The sequence below is a fragment of the Ctenocephalides felis genome, unplaced genomic scaffold (genome assembly GCF_003426905.1).
Source record: "Ctenocephalides felis isolate EL2017-DRISC unplaced genomic scaffold, ASM342690v1 CF-g0.4_SCAFFOLD_03571, whole genome shotgun sequence".
NCBI lineage: Eukaryota > Metazoa > Arthropoda > Insecta > Siphonaptera > Pulicidae > Ctenocephalides > Ctenocephalides felis.
Genome location: NW_020539725.1, coordinates 26215538 through 26236375, shown reverse-complemented (window position 1 = coordinate 26236375; position 20838 = coordinate 26215538). Strand labels below are relative to the sequence as shown.

At 27.3% G+C, this 20838-nt stretch overlaps 2 protein-coding genes across 3 annotated transcripts; one reads left to right on the top strand and one right to left on the bottom strand.

Moving 5' to 3' along the window:
• Positions 1 to 624: 624 nt before the first annotated feature.
• LOC113386783 (rutC family protein UK114-like) lies at positions 625 to 4593 on the top strand. 2 transcript variants are annotated; one of them, XM_026624537.1, is made up of 4 exons: positions 625 to 693; positions 2512 to 2775; positions 3147 to 3240; positions 4415 to 4593. In XM_026624537.1, exons 1-3 carry the CDS (start codon positions 625 to 627, stop codon positions 3234 to 3236), a joined length of 423 nt encoding a protein of 140 aa, XP_026480322.1. In that variant the 3' UTR covers positions 3237 to 3240; positions 4415 to 4593. The 2 variants fall into 2 exon arrangements, with proteins under 2 accessions (XP_026480322.1, XP_026480321.1); XM_026624536.1 differs by lacking the exon at positions 4415 to 4593 and having other exon boundaries at positions 3147 to 3299.
• A 12529-nt stretch (positions 4594 to 17122) lies between these two features.
• LOC113384870 lies at positions 17123 to 18433 on the bottom strand (the record flags this gene model as incomplete). The annotated part of the gene is given in 5 exon segments (XM_026622638.1): positions 17123 to 17240; positions 17311 to 17506; positions 17965 to 18033; positions 18102 to 18266; positions 18338 to 18433. Coding segments are annotated over 4 exon segments (510 nt in total), but the record flags the coding sequence as incomplete, so codon positions are not given.
• Between the last annotated feature and the right edge of the window lie 2405 nt (positions 18434 to 20838).

Below are 20838 nucleotides of genomic sequence, written 5' to 3'. Positions count from 1 at the left end.
CAATATGTTTTAAACAATTATCAACCTTCAATCAAATAATTAAAATAATATAAAATATTTTATAAATAATTTTGTAGAATAATTTCAGCCCTAGACAATATTTGAATATATTTCAGCCATTTCCGCTTTCTGAAATTTATTGATAACATCATTTCAATTGGCTATATGTTGAATCTCTTATCTAAAAAATCAACTCATCATTAATAATCATTTGTTTTCTAGTTTCATTGTGTCATTAATTTTTCATGTATTTTTACGTTAATAGTATAAAACGTTTTTCTTACGAAAGTAACTGATTTTATGGGACCAAGAGAAGAGAGAGAAGGTCTCTATATGTAACAAGAAACATTTTCTACAAACAGATTATTCTCAATATTATTAATCAAATAATATTTTTATCTTCTTTGTCATATTTATATTTCTGATTACAAATATTCCTGGCGTACGCGATCATTTCAAAATACATATTATATCATTTGTGCGGAGTCAAAGGTCAAGTAAACACATTGATTCGTGCGATAGCGTTCTCTACATGTGGTCGAATTCGATTTGAAAGTAGTACCAAGTACACCGTGAAACGTGCAACATATTTAGTTATTTAAATAATTTGATATTTTAACAAAAATGGCAACCATAGTTCGCAAAATCATCAGCACCAAAGCTGCAGCCAAACCAGTGGCACCATATAACCAGGTATGTAAGAAATAATTTTATTTTTATAAATATTAGATAGACTTTGCTGTTGCGAATATAGGCAGATTGCTATCGTAGAGTTTTTTTCAGTAAAAGAATGATCTACAATAAGAATTTTTTATAAGAAAATAATAAAGATATTTATGAACCTTGTTCTATAACCTACAAAAAGCATGTGCAAATTCAGAAACAAGTGGAGTTTTGATTTTTTTTATATTTAGATTAAAAGTTTTTGTTTTTTATTATAGTTTAAAACTTTTAGAATATATTCTTCAAACAACTAATTATCATTTGAAAGAAAATCATCAAGAACTTGAAGATTTATAGATAATAACTTGTAAACATCGTATGCTAATAAACATTTGTTCGATATTGATTTGATTTACTTAGATAAAAATTATAAAATTTCCCAGTTTCTTAGATAATAAAAAGTTATCAAATATCGCGTTTTGTTAAGTAATAATCTTAATATTAATTTCATTAACAATTAAAATATAAAATTTATCTCTAAATATAATTAAAATGAATAAACACAAAATATGGGAACAAAATAAAATATGATCTTGTAAATAAATTATATAAAAAAGATTTGATTATAATTATAGTACATATGTAAAAGAATCATATCAAGATCAAAAAACTTTTTCAACATAAAATTATGAATAAAGAATCTCCAATAAAATTCTATAGAACCAACAATGAGTAACGTTATATATAATTTAAATAGTGATAAAATTTTTTTGAAAAAAAAAGATAAATTTTATATTATTACACCTAATGATATATTGTTGTTATTGATTTGCTGAATCATTTCATTAAAAATATGATAGATACATTTGATTCATAGTTCTTCTAAAACTAATAGAACTAATAACATCAAACTTTATATTGAAACAAATGCTTTATACAGGTAACGTTATACCTGTCATCAAAATCTAATTTTTAATTTCAAAATTAAAATTTGAATCAATTTTCTGCTTGTTTAAGATTTAAAAATTCACAGAAGATATAGGTTTTTATTGTTTTTAAAATTATGCTATACTTTAAAGATTATCAATAATATTAGTATATTATTAATATTATTTTAATATTATTATCAATAATATTAGTATAGCGCCTCTCATTTCAGAGCAAAATTTTTGATAAATATAATAGAGAACCAAGACAATTTTGACTCATGAATGATAAACTTTGATAAAAAAAATCTCATAACCCACAAATTTTATAGGATATCCTACAAGTGCATAACATGCTATAGTTATAAATTTATTAATATAAATAATATTAACTATAGTTAATAATTTAATAATATAAATAATATTAACTGTGTTTTCAAATTTTTACAAACAGAATTGGATAAGCAATAAGTAAATGCATTAATCAAAAATTACCTATATTATCGATAATATGGGAAATTAATCGGGAAATCCGAAGTCGAAAACAATTTTGTAAAGCAGGTTTTAGAACAGCCCATTTCCTTGAATCAAATATTTTAGGTACTATACCCCGTTTCGGACAACTTGTCCAAATATATAGAGATTGGAAATGCAGATATTACAAATATATGTTTTCCAGTGAAAAAATGCATCAATAAATAACGCAATAGTATTACCAAAATAATAATAAATAATAATAAGTAATAATAAATTCCTGAAATAGAGATGGCCCAACCGCTTACGTAAAAAATATTACAAAAGCTCCTATAAGCTTTAGGTTCCGATTGCTTTTCCAGCATACAATAAAAAAACGAATCAGGTTTTCTGATGATATATATATATAATGTTAAATGCGTCAATAACTCTATTTCCTTTATTATAGGCAATTTTGGTCGATCGCACTCTCTACGTATCGGGATGTCTAGGATTGGACGCCTGCACAATGAAATTGGTCGCAGGAGGAGCTGCCGCCGAAGCAAGACAAGCTTTGACCAACCTTGGACATATCTTGGCCGCTGGTGACTCATCATATGACCGTGTTGTAAAAACCACCGTCTTACTTGCCGATTTAGCTGACTTTGCAGCTGTAAATGAAGTTTATGGACAAGTGTTTACACATGACCACCCTGCCAGATCCTCCTTCCAAGTAAGATAATTTACAGCAGACTTAAATTATTTTTACGAGGTAGATGGCTTTTTTATGGAACCATAAGATGTACCATTGAAATATGTATTAATTGTCCACGTCAGGTGATTTTTAATTAAGTCCACTTTATAATATTTTAACGAAATAAAATTATTTTACCAATAAATATATATTAATTGTATTGTTTAAGAAGTTATCAAATTCATTGTACTATATTACCATTTGGAAAATGGGAAATCAAGGATTGAGCCGTTTTTTAACATGCTATTTGGTCAACAGAAATTGCAAATTTTCAAGTTTGCTAAATGTCCAAGAATAGATAGTTTTAAATGCATAATTTTTAAAAGTTACTAATGATTTTATCTATTTAGGTTGGAGCACTACCAATGAATGCTAAGGTCGAAATTGAAGTCGTTGCAGTTTCAGGAGACGTCCGAACTATTCCGGCAGTGGAATGCTAAGAAAGTTAAGAAATAATATGATAATTAATAGTTGTTTCAGTAAATTAATAAGTTTTATAATGTTAAATAATTAAATACACATAGTTTTTTAAATAAATATTTTTTTTATTAAATTTCGTTATATTACCAAAACCAATAGCAAACAAAATTGAGTTATAAAACTGAACACCATCATTTTATTATAATTAATGAAAATGTGCGTGAAATTTTAGGTAAAACTTTCGTATACTTCTCTGTTTGTAGTGAAAATTATTTATTTTGCAATATAATTATCATCAAAGTATAGAAAGAATAATTTTTCCACTATAATATGATATGCTGGCGCTATTGTTGATAGTAAATATGGGTAATAATTCATGTATTTTTGATTGAAACGAAATAATGTAGAATTATTTTCAAGTTTTATTATTGCATCTTCTCAAATTAAAATATTCTTAAAACACTGCCAACTGCTTTGAATCATTGTAGAATATTTTGACTATATGCTAGAAGTAATTTTTGTGCAACTATGCAGATTATTTAGTTCTTTGTATTGACTAGTTTAAATCTAACTACAAAAATATCAATAATTTTTAATTCAAGCGCATATTTAAATAGAATATAACCTCAACAAACGCAAAATAAAATATTCTATTTGGTTTAGGATAACGAATGAAATTTAAATTATTTAAAATTTATTAAATTCAAATAGACTTTGTAGTTCGTATAAGCGGGCCTTCTATTAAATCGGATAAATTCTTCGAATAAATAGAAAACATTGATTCGTTATACTTATTGCCTGCTTTATAGACTTTATCCGTATTAAAGCAATAATTTATTCAAAATCAAATTTGAATTATTTCTTAAAATATTGTGTACAGATATAAGTTACTTTTTATTGACAATGTCCACTCGAAAACTTAAAGCTTCTCAATAAGTAATAGTTAGTTAGAAGTAACTAATTATATGATTTTAATTTCATAAAACTATTTAATTTTATGTTGGTTTGTTCAGAAAGTTAATCTTTTATCAAAAAAAAATGTAAAAAAAATAATATAGAATCTTAATTTGTTTTAATTTTGCACTCTTCTTCCTGCTGTTTTTCTGATAAATTAAAAGAACTCAATATTTTCCGGAATTTTCGAAACGGGCACATTACATCACATCCAGGAAGCCTCATAATATAACTTTTTCCACAGAGATTATTGCAATACACACTGCAGTCAAGTACGCATGGGAAAAGAAAATACCAAAATGTATTATCTTCAGTGATAGCAAGGCGAGCATATTGGCTTTACAAAAGCCAAATAGAAGATCAAGCCAATTAATTTTTGAAATATTAAATACAATGAAAACAATAAATAATAGCGAAAACTCTATGACATTAATATGGATTAAAGCACATGCAGATATCATAGGAAATGAAACTGCAGATTCACTGGCGAGAGAAGCTTGTCAAAATGGAGAAGAATACACGAGGCTGCCGGCATTAGAATTAAATTATTTGGTTAAAGAGCAGAGTTTAAAAACTTGGCAAGGAGAGTTTTCAAAATCTTTAAATTATAAGGAAACAACATACGCTCTAACAAATATGAGAATAACACAAAAAACGTGGTTTAAAAAAGGTAAAAGAGGACAGAAAATTTATTTCTACTATATCAAGGCTGAGATTCGGACACACAAGAAGCAAATCCCATCTTGCAAAAATAGGAATAATACAAAATCCCATGTGCCAGTGTGGCAGAGAACAAGAAACGATAGATCATATTTTTTGGAAATGTAAAATATATATGAAACAAAGGAAATCAATGTATAAAATGTTACAGGACAAAGGAATCGTGTTCCCAATAAATTCACAAGTGTTGATATCTTACAATAATGTTGACATATACAAAATTATGTATAAGTATATAACTAGTATTAAGATTGATTTCTAAGTTTGGAATTGTAATTAAATGTATATATCTATGTAACTGGCGAAATGATCGAAAGATTAAAAGCCATAAATAAATAAATAAAAAAAAAATAAAAAAAAAATAACTTTTTCCGCCGTTTTTGTATATCATCTAAAAAATATTTTATTAATTCATACTTGAATTATGAAAGAATCATAATTTTATCACAAAATGTATAATCATATTACTCTTACTTTTACTGCCCATTTATTTTTCCAAACTTTATGTAGTTCAATAATATGCGCAGACCCAATTTCAGGATAAAACGTATCAGATGAAATTGTATGTCTTCCTATTTTAGTTCCTCTAGGAGCAAATGCAGCAATTTGGGCACTCACTACAGTTTGAGATGTTGTGAAAATAGACATTTTAGTTTTGTAACCACCGCGTGATAATGGTTGAGGATAACCATGAATAATATGCCTCATGTCATTTAGAATACTGCTCAGCATTGAACCTTTATGGTGTATAATAACGATTAAATTCCAATGATTAGGATTTGAAGTGTATGTATAATGTATAGATACCTCCAGACAATCTCCTTAATTTATTAGTGTATGTTAAGGAATAGTATAGAAATTTTTCAGAGAAAGATAGAAGATCTTTTCGAATTTCAGGAGTATACACCACCGAAGTTTTTTGCCATGAGCTTTCTAAAATATGTATTCTGTATTACGACTGATTTTTTCATTTTTATTTAATAATTTTAATTATTAAGTTTACCAATCTTTCCATGGTTTCATATGAAATCCAAGTTTGAAACGGTATTGATGTGTTCACTTCATTGTATTTATCCTTAATACTTGTATAGATTTTGCATATTTTTTGGATAATTTAGCCAATTTATCTTTTAATTTGGTTGCAAGTTCAACAAAAAATGCCGGACATTCAGTTGGTTTAAAAAACCTATAAAACTTTTATATAAAAATTAATTAATTTTACAAAATTAATATATGGTAATAATATTTGGCAATAAAAATATCATACGCCCCAGACTTTTAGTAAAAATCCATATCGTAATACTACACATTATAGACACATATATGCATTTTGTCTTGAAATTATATTTTGCCAACACCAAAAATTAATAATAATATAAAACCAAATAAATCCGCAGTAAATACATATACCCAGGGCCGGTCCTACCTCGAATTCAATGCATGCAAAAAATGCGGGCGCACGCCTTAGGGTAGGGGGCGCCAAAACGTGGTTCGGAAATGAAACTTAATATATTATTTATATATCTTTTTAACTTCCCGTAGGGTAAGTTATTGTAATGGGCCGAAAATCGGAATTGAAAATTTTTACATTTCTCGACGTTTTGAAGGTTTCTGAACGTTTTGGCATACCTCAGAAAAAATGGATGTGTGTGTGTGTGTGTGTGTGTGTATGTATGTATGGATACAAATTTCCAGTCACGTTTTAGGGCGCACGGATCAACCGATTTGAATGGTTCAAAAACATTCGATTCCTATTCATAGGAAAAGAGCTGTTCAGTTTTTGGCAAAGGCAGGTCCAGCCGTTTCGGAGATACGGAGCAAAGAGTGCAGAAAATAAAAATCGAATTTTTGAGAGAACGGAGTATCCGATTTGAATGATCTAAAAAACATTCAATTAGTAATGATTGGGAGAAGTGTTTATTAGTTTTTTGGCAAAGGCAGGCCCAGCCATTTCGAAGATACGGAGCAAAATATGTAAAAAATTGCAGTTTTTGAGAGAACTGAACGTCCGATTTAAATGATTCAAAGAACTTTCAGCTTGTCTTAACAAAATAATTGATTTTGAAAAAAAAAATTCCAACTTTTTTTTTTTTTTTAGTTTTTTGTATATCGAAAATATTTCAGATTTTATTTTTAATTCTGCCTATAGTTCTAATACACTTTACAATTAATTTCAACTCTGCAATTCAGTTTATATAATTCTTATAAATATTCGACAATGTTACAATATTTATAATAATCTATTTGAAAACATTCAGTATTCTTCGAACATTTCGTTACGGTACGGGAAGTTCCAGCAATTTGCCTTAAGGCACGATGCCATAATTGCCTCAAGACAGAATTCCACTTACAGCTAGTTATTTTTTTGTTTCCATAATAGCAATAGTAAAGATATTTATTGTACAAATTCGAACATTGAGTAATTGGTCAATAACATGTAGATTAATGAACAAATTTATTTAATCAGTTATTACGAAATACATCTATTTACTTTTGAAATATAGTCAAATCAAATATCTCGTACTTCCTAAAATATAATTTGCATAAATCAATAATAATCTAAATTTTTTGAACAATTATTGCAACATTTATCGATTTTCGAAACAAATATGTTGTTATCTTATATAATAATTATTTAATATAATTCGAACATTTGACATTAAATTGTTTACAAGTAAATGTAACAATAATCTTATTTCAAACTTGAAATTTATCATGTTAAAAGTTAAATGTTTATTACCCATAACACTTATTTTTCTTATAATTGCAAATTCTAGTGAAGCAAAATTGAGAACGTGCAAAAACTCAACTATTGAATATGTTTTTGTGGTGTGTTCATGTGTTATGCATAATATTGAAAATTATATGGAATATATTCATGCTAAATGAGTTCTTTTAAATATAATTAAATGGTATAAATTGTATAAATAAGATTTATATTAAAAATTATAATACAGGCAATTGTATCGCCAGCTCATTATCCAGCTGATTACAAAGGCGGTTTTCAACTATTTAGAACCTCGAAAGATAAAAATACTACCTTACTCATGGTAAATATTTTCGAAAGAATTAATTTAATTAAAAAATTAATATTGTGAACTTATATAGAAACGATTATTTATATCATGGGCAAATTATTTGGAAAATTTGAAACTGAAATCAATATTTTCTATATGCGTTTTAAGCATTTGCTTTTCCGTTTTCATATTGAGTTATTATATTTATTTATATTTGGTACTAATACGCAAAAATACTTATATATAAAACTAAAATTTAAATACAATAAGACAAACCCATTATTTTGAAGTAGGAATTTTGATATTTATGCAGCGATTATGATAAACCCGAGTTATTACTTCATATTAATTTTATTCCTATATCAAATTGATATAATTTTGAAACTTCAAGAAAGGTGCTGATTACGCTTATAAAGTTGGACAAGATCTAAGAAAAAAATATTTTTTAAACGAAACATCTACAGATTTTTTTCGTATTTATAACTCAACTCAGATGAGATTTAAACAGACGGCCTATCTATTATCACTAGGATTAGAAAATCAGGTAGATTGACACGCAAAGAAATAAATTAATTAATAATTGACTAATTAATATTGAATAACGTGAACTTCTTTTAAATAATATTTTAGATTTTTAGCCATAGCTTAAATTCGACGCAAAATTATACAATAACAACAAATGCAACAACTACAACATCATCAGCATCAACATCAACAACACCATCAACATCATCATCAACAACAACAGTAACAGGAGCAACAAAACCAAATAAAACCATAAGCGGTCGCTTCGTAAGTAATTTAATAACATTATAAAATAAAGTTTTTATGCTTTTTTGAAACATAATTCGCAGTTAACAAAATACCTAAATGAAACTACATGCCCTGAATTTTTTAATCGAATGAAAAATCTCAACGAGTCTGATCCAAACCTAATAGAAAAGTTGAAAAATTTTCATAATAGAACAAAAGAAAATCAAGAGTATGTTAAAAATTATTCTTGGCCTCATGCAATTTCTAATGCCACGGTGAAAGACATGTACAAACTGATGCTTTTATATGAAGATATGGTCATGAAGGTGCAAATTAAAACCAATAGATATAATTATTTCACTAAAGATCATAAATAATATAATCATTCTAATTTAAGAGAGAAGCCGGGGCGCGCTTAGATGAATACCTTGGCTACTGGTCTGACGACGATATAGATAAATTAAGACAATTAACAAACCGCGCTGGTTTTGTGGCTGGATCAAATAGGGATATTCAAAAATTAGTATCGGGTACTTTAATGCAATTTTTAACGATATATATATATATATATATATATATAACTTCTTTCTAAAATAAATTAGTATAAATTACTTCTTAAATAAATAAAGAAGATAATATTGGGCGTCGTTAGAGACAGTACAGTTTTGTGTTATACCTATATATAATTTTCTTACGTAGGTCGGCTTATAGATGAAGTATTAAAACACATGGATAATGTTCGACAAAATAAGTCCATAGCTGCAAACGTAACCGATACTGTTAGATTGGTAATTTTTCCAGCTCCTCATATGGTTTTAGCAACGCTAATTGGAATATTTTCGGGGCATACATATACAGAAACGGCATTTTATCCACATCTTGGAGCTATGTTTATAATCGAACTTTATAAAAGTTGTTGTGGAAAAGTTTGGTATTTTAAGGTAAATGATATTAGTTGCATATAATTTTTTGTGATATAATTCAATGATATATGCTTCCTATAGAAAAATTCGAATATTTTCTTGAAGGTCCTTTATAAAAGTCAAGAATCTAACACTTTATTAGAAGCAATTCTACCAAAATCATACAATTCAAATGATGCCCAAACAATATATCGTGCTGATGCTAGCTTCATTTTATCTGACATTAGAGTAACAAGTGATGACGAACTTCAAGGATTGTGTAAATCAAATAAAACTCAGAATCAAAACAAGAATTGAAGAAATAGAAAATACCTTCTGAATCTGATCTCTAAAATCATATAATGCACATGCGTAATTTGATTTAAATACACAATCAAAATATTATTTACATTTGATCAATGAATGATCCGACCAACGATCAAATTTGAAGAATATTTAAAGGAATAATAAAAAGTTTCAGTAATATGCTGTTCGCTTGTTTTCCCTAGCAGTACTCAAAAGATTTATATAGTAGTGCGGGTAGTGAGGTCCAATTTGACTTTGAGCAATTATTTTGTGAATTCGAAACCAATTGTGTCACAAGAAATAACGCATATGAAACAACCAACTATCTGACTATGTTCGTTGCATGCATCGTTGCAAAAAACTGTGTTTTTTGCTATTTGTCACCTGATCCTTTCTATCTCATGGGCGGAGTGAGAAGAAAAAGGCTGCGGCAAAAAGATCCTTCAGCTTATTTTTAATTTTAATGAGGTTTTATAGAATAATAGATACATTATTCAATCAATCATCAGAGTTAGAATAATTATTAATTTAATGTACTTTTTGTATAATTGTTTTTTAACTTATTTTGCATTTTTATTTACTGGCTGGTATTGTTTACAGTCACCTTGCCAATGTAAAAGGTTAGGTGGTATTTTTTACCCAATTGCATGTAAGTTATTCTAGAGGTTCTATGAAAATGTTGAATTTAACTTAAAAATTATATAACGTATACTTAAAAATTATATTCAGGTCTCATAAACTGAATAACCGTCTTTAAAAACAAGAAGACTAACAGCGAAAAAAATACTTCTGTTAAAATTATGACAATGTGGCAGTTTTTCTCCTAATTTAAGATAATGATTGATTACACTTCAGTTTTTCTCAACTTTAAAATAGTTTTATTAAAAAACTACGCTTTTCTTGTTTTTGAAATAATGATGGTGGATATTTTAGACCTTAAAAGACAGCTTCACCCTATAGTTATGTTAAAAATGTTTGTACTTTTAAATATTTATATATCATCCATATTATAACTCTTGACATCATAACGAGTCATAAGTGATATTATGAATGTAAGCAAATAAATAAATTTAAAAAACATATAAAAATAATCTAAGAAATAAGTTTTAGTATAACATAATACTAAAAATCATTTAGAAAGTTTAAATTCAGAATTAATTGAACATTTACACGTAGAGGTCTAATTTTAAGTTTTGATGTCATTTTTAATTTATGATCATACATGAATAAAAACATTTCTGTAGACAAATTCTTTGGAGCTTAACTATAAACACTAAATTAAAGGTCCGACTCTGCCGTAAAATAGACCTATGATACGGCAAGGTTATGTTACGTTGCGTTTTTCATATAAAGTGATACTAAAAACTATATAAACTATATAAACAAAATGCTATGTGGTTGCTATGCAGTGAAGCGTTTTAGATAGAAAACCTAACATCAACAAGAAAACGCACAAACGTCAAAAAAGAATTTTATTATAAGTGCATCTTTGTGACGTGCATTTATGTGTAAAATGACTGATCATATATAGCATTTTGACAGTTTCTAGTATTATTTTATATGAAAAATGCATCGTAACATAGCCTTTCAGTAACATTGGTTTATTTTACGGAGAACCAACCCCTAAATTTCAATATAACACAAATATACATATCTAAGCTAATGTATTAGCAAATGATATTTATTTTTTTTTAATTTGGTGCATCCGTCTTCGTGAAATCGTCGACGTAAAAAAATTCTCGAAAATAAAAATTTGACGAAAAAACACAATCATGTCAAATCTCACGCACGCGCCTCACAAACAAATCATGTCGTACAAAGTACGAGATCCAGTTTAGTGCTTTTTTTCAAACTTCTAAGATTATTTTTTTTGTTTTAATAATCCGCCGTGTTCATTAAAGAATAACTGTTAATTATAGATTAACGTTAGCTTAGCCGGTAGAAGCGCGCGACTAACAAATAAAAGTCTAAATATAAATATAAATAGATCGAAGTGTTTTGCCATATGATATTTATTATACGGTGCCTTTCTATGGCAAAAACTCTTAATGTATGACATATTGTCGATTTATATGCATTGATGTCACAGATAAGTTCCACGTCGGATGTTCACGGTTGATAAACGAATCATAATTAGCTACTTCTAGAATTTATGCTAAAATAAAACCGTATTTTTTGTATGTATACTTCATTTGCTCCAATCAGGATATAAGGATCAACTAAGAAAGAACAATAGGACCACAAAATTAAAATAAAGAAAGTTTTGCTGATTCCATCCGTGTCCAAGTAGAAAAATCTCAAATAATCCAACATTTAATCTTTGAAGCATTGAAGATTTGAAGATTAGAATAGTATATTTTGGGAATTTAAAACATCTAATTATATTGTTTATTTAAAATCTTATAATTTTTTTTACAATATTTAATTTTTATTGAAGCATTACAAACATTTTGATAAGATGACAAATTTTGTTCATAATAAATTAATAAATAAATTAATTATTATAGTTGATAAATTGAAAATTAATTATTCAATCAATTAAGAATATTTTGGCATAATTTAATGAATGACATAATTCTATTATATTAATAAAATTTTGTTTTTGCTAAAAAAATAAGTTTTTGAAGATTAAAATCCCATATTTAATTTTAAAAAATCTGAAAATTTAATAATGACTAAAAACATTTGTCAATTATATATATCAGTATTTCCTTTATTTTTTCAAAAAGTTATTTCTCGAATAATGATAAGAGTGAGTATCAATATGAATCAAATGTTTTTTGAGGAAATCAAATCTTCTAATTCAATCTAGATCCTATTACACACACATATATATATATATATATATATATATATATATATGTATGTATATATATATATATATATATATATGTATATATACACACATATGTTGTTTGATGTTTTTTCCAAACAATAAATCCCAAATAATAATAATAAACAATAAGTTTTTTAGATATTTAGTTTCGTCGTTTTGCAACTAGATGCATCCCATCATCAGGTCTTATTTTGTGAAAAACATTTTTTATATATAAGAATATAGTTGGATAATTGATGACACAAAGTTCCAAAACTTATAAATAACTTAAAGGATTGGATTATGTGCCTCATATTTGCACAAAATATACTAAAAATTGAAAAACAAACTTATTTACTTGCGATTGGAGAACTATTGTTTATTAACTTCCCGTAGGGTAAGTTATTGTAATGGGCCGAAAATCGGAATTGAAAATTTTTACATTTCTCGACGTTTTGAAGGTTTCTGAACGTTTTGGCATACTTAAGAAAAAATGGATGTGTGTGTGTGTGTGTGTGTGTATGTATGTATGGATACAAATTTTCGCCCACGTTTTCGGGCGTACGGATCAACCGAATTGAATGGTTTAAAAAACATTCGATTGCTATTGATAAGGAGATGTGCTGATTAGTTTTTGGCAAAAGTAGGTCCAGCAGTTAAGGAGATAAGGAGCAAAGAGTGCATAAAATAGAAATCGAGTTTTTGAGAGAACGGAGCATCCGATTTGAATGATCTAAAAAACATTCAATTAGTAATGATTGAGAGAAGGGGTTATCAGTTTTCGCAAAGACAGGCCCAGCCATTTCGGAAATACAGATCTAAATGTACAAAAATTGCCAGTTTTTGAGAGAACTGAGCGTCCGATTCAATTGATTCAAAGAACTTTCTGCTTGTCTTAACAAAATAATTGATTTTGGAAAAAAAAAATTTTTGTTCCATTTTTTTTTTTTTTTAATTTTTTGTATATCGAAAATAATTCAGATTTTATTTTTAATTCTGACTATAGTTCTAATATACTTTAAACAAATAATTTAAACTCTGCAATTCAGTTTATATAATTCTTATAAATATTAGACAATGTTACAATATTTATAATAATCTATTTGAAAACATTCAATATTCCTCTATCATTTCGTTACGGTACGGGAAGTTCCAGCAATTTGCCTTAAGGCACGATGCCACCCACCCCACTAGTTAAACATAAATTTCAGATTACTCAATAGATTACAATAAACAATCCAACTTAACTATGAGACACAAAAAACATTTTCAGTTTGCAATGTGATATCAATAGAAACAATTAACGAAATAATAACTCTGCAAACTTATAAATTATTGTTCTGCTTATTGCTTAATGAACTTATTCATTTTTTTCTTCGTTTGAAGTTAACGTGGAATCGAAAAAGAAATTATTTAGTATTCAATCCCGTGAGAGCAAACCTACGAAAGTTTAAATTAATTATTGGCCGTTATTGGTGAAAATGGCGAGTTGATTTAATTGAAATAGAACTTGTTGAAGAAATATATACTATTTATAATAGAGAAAATAGAAAATGGGGAGTCAGTGCTTAGAAAATGGCTTGTTTATTCCGAAAAATTGAATTGTAACTTTCATTTTTGTTGCAAATATTCCACTTCTAATAAACTTTAAACTTTGAAGACATGCGTGGTTAAATTTATGGTGCAAATATGAAAAATGGAAGCAAATTGTACTTAAGAACAAAAATCTTTAAGCTTTTTTTATACATAATTTAATTATTAACTATGCATAAATAATACAGATACAAATATAATTTGTTCGTTTCAGTATAGCTAAGAGCATCTTTTACTAATCTTTGGACAATACTTTAAAAATACGATAAAAGTTTAACTTTAAAACAACAATCTGATACTCTGAATCGATGGAAAGTAAAGCTTAATACAATTCGGCCCTTACGATACAAATAAGGAGAAGTTTACGATGCAATTTTGGATATTGTAAATAATGAAAAAACAAATTCAATTAAAATTTAATTTAAAACATGAAATACGAGTGTTATGTTTAAAAATTAAAGGCTAGTTTTTTTTTTTGCTCTTTTGACTTTGATTTGTTCTATAATATAAATCGCATAATAAATAAGTTAAATGTTTCAAAACCCAAATATTAATATTACACATACGTTAGAAATAATTGAGAATTGAAAAATATTTGATTCTGATCAACCCGCGAATCGCCTCGATGTTTATATATACTAAATTTAAATTCAATGTATTTTATACGCTTTTAGATTATATGATTTTAATGAAAAACTGTTAAAACAGTTTAAATTATTAGGGGGGGGGGGTCGCTGGAACAAATCTTGCATGCGGGCGCTGAGGACCCCAGGACCGGCCCCGCATATACCTAATATGAATTGCATATCATTTTACTCTTCAATATTTATGCGCCACGTATAATAATTTAGAATGTTTTTGACTTACGTACATAATGTATTTGTGGATAAATCGTTTTATTTAATTGCCCTTCTGTCCATTCTGTATCTCGACGGCAAATCTAAAAAAATTAATATTATATCACAGATCAATTAAGCTTCGTTTGTAAGTTTTTCTCAATATTACATTATTCTGCAATCCTGCTCCCAATATCAATGCACCTTCTTTGTGTCTTATTCCATTTCCAGCAAATGACCAAAAGTATTTATTTTTCCATGATGATATGCCTAGTCGCTTTTTATATTTTTTAGACAGTATTCGTTCTAATTTGAATGCTGTATTTTTACCTTCCTGCACATAACTAAATTAGTCGATAGTTGCTCGCTTTTGGAATGTATTTAAGTAATACCATTTAATCATATTTACTAAGGTCAATCGGGTGTTCCACTCATCTACTGTTATATTCGTGAAATTTAGTCCTCCAATGTATGTACAAATTTCGTGATCTCCTCCTCTCGTGGTCTAATTAATTTAGTTAATTTTATGTTAAGAAAAGTTTAATTTTTTTTCTTATATATTTTATTTTTGTATGATTATTTCGTGTTAAATTAATTGAAATAACTTACAACGAAAACAAATTTTAATGTTGATTTGCACCAAACATATTCGAGGCTGATAACAACTAAACTATACACTAAAATTGTTCTCCACATAGCTCACTTTTATACTCTTAACAAAATTATAGAAAACAGCATATAAAATAATCGAAATACATATATAACTTTAGAGAAAATAAAAATCAAATGGAGTGGAATATATAAAGCAATTGGATTTCGAAATATTTGTTTAATCATAAGTGCGTCACAAAGTACACGACTAAATTCTAAATTAAACAAATTGGAAAAGCATTGCATAACAACATCAATATACGTAAAAAGCCTAGTGAAAATATTTTAACTCAATATGGGATCACTAACTATTTACAAAATGAATATTTTACTGAAAATAGTCAAAATATTATATGCAGTTGCAATGAAGTAAAAAACACATTAGAAGCCTTATCACAATTTACTAAATTCTTTCAAATATATAATATAAAAATATTAGAAATATTATTTAGAGTGTTTTTTTTAATCATTATGGTTTCATTAAAGAGGAGATAAAGCACTGGGCTTAGCACACTGCCCTGTGGTACCCCGTATTCTTATTACACAAGGTGTAAAAAATTTTAATAATAATAATTATTTTCATTGTATAATAATGTTTAAATGTATAATTTTCAATGTTAATTCATACAAATTATAAAAAGCAAAGTTAGATTAATACTTAGTTTATGAATGTTCAAATTATTGTGTAAGAGTTTATTTAAGAATGAAATATTCTAAATTCATATAGGATCGACCATAAAAAAAGTTATATTTATTTTGGCTTTGGAGTTGCACATTCTTGTTCTTGTTCGCCTTCCGAAAGACTAAATTTTTGTAATATTCGTCGAAAATCGTTGTAAGGACACATTATTTCACAACCTGGTATTTTCATGTCTTGATAACTGTTTCCATTATTTTCACCATTTTTATAAATCATCTGCAAAATATTCAATGCAACTTATTCTCAAAGTATACATACAATTCTGATTGTGTGAATTTTATCAAACTTTTGTAAATATAAAAAATTAAGAAAAATAGTCTATTACTTTAACTTTCCAATCTCCATCTTTGATTTTATGCAGCTCAATTATATGTACAGCTCCAGTTTCTGGATAAAAAATTCTAGGTACAATTAGTTGGTCACCAATTATAGTGTCTGTAGGTGCAAAAGCAGCAAGTTGAGCTCCTACTACGGTTTGGGATGTTGTGAATATAGATATTTTAGTTTTTCGACCACCTGGTGACGTTGGCTGGCCTTTTCCAGACATGAGTTGTTCCATATCATTTAAAATGTCGCTCAATATCGGTCCTATTTATATATAAAAAGTTTGATTTTTGTATCAAGTTTTAAACATCACTTTAATACGAAATTACCTCCAGCTAAGCGTCTTAATTTTTTAGTATGCGTTAAAGATTTGTAAAGATATTCTTCAGAAAATGATCGAAGACCCTTTTCAATGTTTGTGTTCCACCATGTTGGTTGCCTTTTTTGACTTATCTATGATCAATATAAATAATTACATATTTTGATTATATTCTACCATATTTTGCAATTTGAATATTAATACCATTCTCTGTATTGTCTCATAACTGATCCAAATTTGATACGGGATCGTTATATTTACTTTCATCATAATGCTTTTTAAGCTCTTGTATTGATTGGACATATTTTTCAAGTAGTGCTGTAAATTCCTTTATTAATTTAGGGCTAGAAAGTTCTTTAAAAAATTCGGGACATTTGTTCGGATCAAAAAACCTGTAATACTATAAAAGTGGTCTACATAAGGATCAATATTTAAGTAAACGTATAAATGTATATGTTATGAATTAAGTTATATTCCGGTAAAAATAATTCTATATGACTTCACAAATAATCAGTATACATCGGTGTCAATTTGAATGAATAGTATGAGTTGGTAGTTTCACCAAAATGAAATAAATGACAGTTTTTAATAAAATCTCGAGAAAGAATAGAATTGTATTTAAAAAAATGTTGGAATTAAAGTCGAAATGACTAAATTTCTAAAACAATAATTTTGCCTTAGTTGCAATGAATAATTAGAAAGTACTCTAATATAACGATGAATATTAGTTCAAACAAATAATAAATTGTTCTATTATACGCCAGTTTAAAAAAATGTAAAACAATGTGCAGATCATTCTACTATACTTATAACTTAACGTAAAACAATGTATTAATATTTTTTTGTTCATTTACATACGTAATCTATTTTTGGAAATTTAGTTTCATCTAATTCTGCATCACTCCACACACGATTTTTAAGATGCGTCTAAAAAATATAAACATATTTATATTCCCATGGGATTGTGAAAAATAATCATTTTTCTAATGATTTACATTATTTTCCAATCCTGCTCCAATTAATAGGGCCTCTTCCTGGTGTCTTTTAGCGGTCCCACCGAATGACCAATAGTTTTCTTTAATCCATGACGATATTCCTAAACAATTTTTATATTTTTTGGATATTTCTTGACCTAATTCAAATGCAGCGTCTTTACCACTCTGTATTTAAAAATGCAATCTATATAAAAAATAGTTGTAGTAATTTTTTGATATATTATATTAATATTTACTGAAGTCAATCGACTGTCCATTTCATTGACATTTGTATGAGTGATATTTGGTCCTCCTATGTATGTACAGAGTTCATGATCACCTCCTCTAGTGGTCTGTATTAAAGATATTATTTCGAATATATTTAATATTATCTCATGTAATATGGATCTATCTTTTCAATACTTTAATTATTGAGATCTTTGCATTCTAAGCCATCTCTATATTCTGCTATTATCACAATATAGAGTAAGTCACTTCAGTATCTTCAGCACATATTCTAAGAAATTTCGAAATAAATTGAACAATTTTAACTAGGACTCACAAAACTTGAATTTATGTGTATTTTTGGTCAATATTTTTGTGAATAAATTTGAAATATACTCCTTTAGTCAATATTTCAATGTATTCCCTACGTTAGTAGTTTGTTAACTATCCATACTTTACTTCTTCCATGTTAAGTATTGATTAAATAACGAGTAAATTAACACTTTTGTAAATTCCGAGATTTATATGAATTTCCGAACTGGGCATCCGAGTCGAAAGGGTAATACATATCAAAATATCAGAAATTTTAGATTGAATTATTCAATTTTAAAATAGTAGTTAAAACCGAAGTTAGCATAAAGCATACAGTAATATTATAAAGAAAAATTTAATAAATTATCCTGGTTTCAATATCGTGGTGAAATCATTATCGTGGATTTGATATATTTTATCAAATTTAATTTTATTCTAAGTTAAGCAACGAGATATTAAATGCAAATGATAATCAATTACCGTAATTATTTTGTACTCACAATAAATACAAATCTTAATGTTGAACTACTTGTAACACTATGAACAGCAACTATGACGCAAAGAATTAAATTTATCCAACACATTTTATTATCATATATTTATTTAATCATGATAATTAAATAGTGATATAATCTTTTTTAAATTTACTTATAATAAATATTAAATTTGATAATATCCATGAAAAATAATATTTTATTCATTTTTAATAATTGAAAATTAGGAAACAAAATATATTTTGTAAATTTTTAACTTCCCGAAGGAGAAGTTTGTTTTCATCAAAAAATCCGATTCGCTAATTTTATGTTTTCTCGACGTTTCAAGCCATTCTGAATCGAATGAGACCAAATTTGGAAAAAGTATGTGTGTGTGTGTGTGCATGTGTGTGTATGTGAACAGATTTTTTGCCGTAAATCGACGTTTTCTCAAAAATGACTGGACCGATTTTAAAAGCCATTCGATGTATCTCGATGAGGACTATCGTCTCTGAGTTTTGTGTGGCGATCGGCCGGGCCGTTTTGTTGTAAATTTCAGAAAAGTGAAAAATTTTTCGCCCACGTTTTAGCCCGCAATTCTAAATCGATTCTGAAAATTCAAAAACTATTCGATAGATATTGGTTGGGAATCGTGCTGATTAGTTTTGGTAAAGATCGGCCGAGCCGTTTTCTTGTAATAACGTTTAAAAAAAAAAAATTCGACGATTTTTATGATTTTTTTTGACGGTAGATACCATAGTTTTCTAGGTCATACTAAAATATTACGGCCCTACGACAACTCGTTTAGCTTTAAAATTCGTCAAAGTTTGCAAAAATTGGTATAGTTTTTTTGACATTTGTCAAAATTAGACTTTTGATCGACGTTTTCTCAAAAGCGCCTGAACCGATTTCAGAAATTTAAAAGCCATTTGATGTATTTCGGTGAGGACTATCGTTTGTCAGTTTTGTGCGACGATCTGCCAAGCCGTTTCTTTGCAATTTAAAAAAAAGTGTTAAACTTTTCGTCCATATTTAAGCTCATCCTACCGAACCGATTTTAAAAAATCAAGAACTGTTCGAAAGATATTAGTTGGGAATGGTACTGATTAATTTTAGGTGAAAATCTATCCTGAAGAAAAGAAATTAAACATATGGTCATTTCATAAAAAATCTATAAATTTACATGTACATATTGAATTTTTGATAAGGAATTATTTGTAGCATCATGAATAGTTGAAATTTATAACCGATATTAAATGCAATGCGTTTTAGAATCTTTTAGAAGGATTTACACATTTTGTTTCAACTCTTATAACAAATAACGCATAATTTTTTGACGAATATACTAGACTTCGACGTCTTCTATATTACATTTTAATATATATCTGTGCATATAAAAATTTAAATAAAAACATAATTAGTATCTTAATTTTCATATAGTATTATACATATTTTGAATCCATTATGCATTATGCGTCATAATAATAATAGTTTTGACAAAGGAAAGCGATAAAATTATTTAAAATACAAAACTAGTTTTGAATTCAGTAATCCTTTTGCTTTCAATATAAGATGAAAATATGAATTCGGATGAAAAAATATTTATAAGCAAGATTGATGCATTTCAATATATGTTTAGTCATTTCTCTAATATAATATTTATTTTATGACTTCGATATAATCCTTAAAAGATGTCGTAGAGCACGCTGTCAATTATAAGATTACATAATTCTAAGTCACTGCTTTAT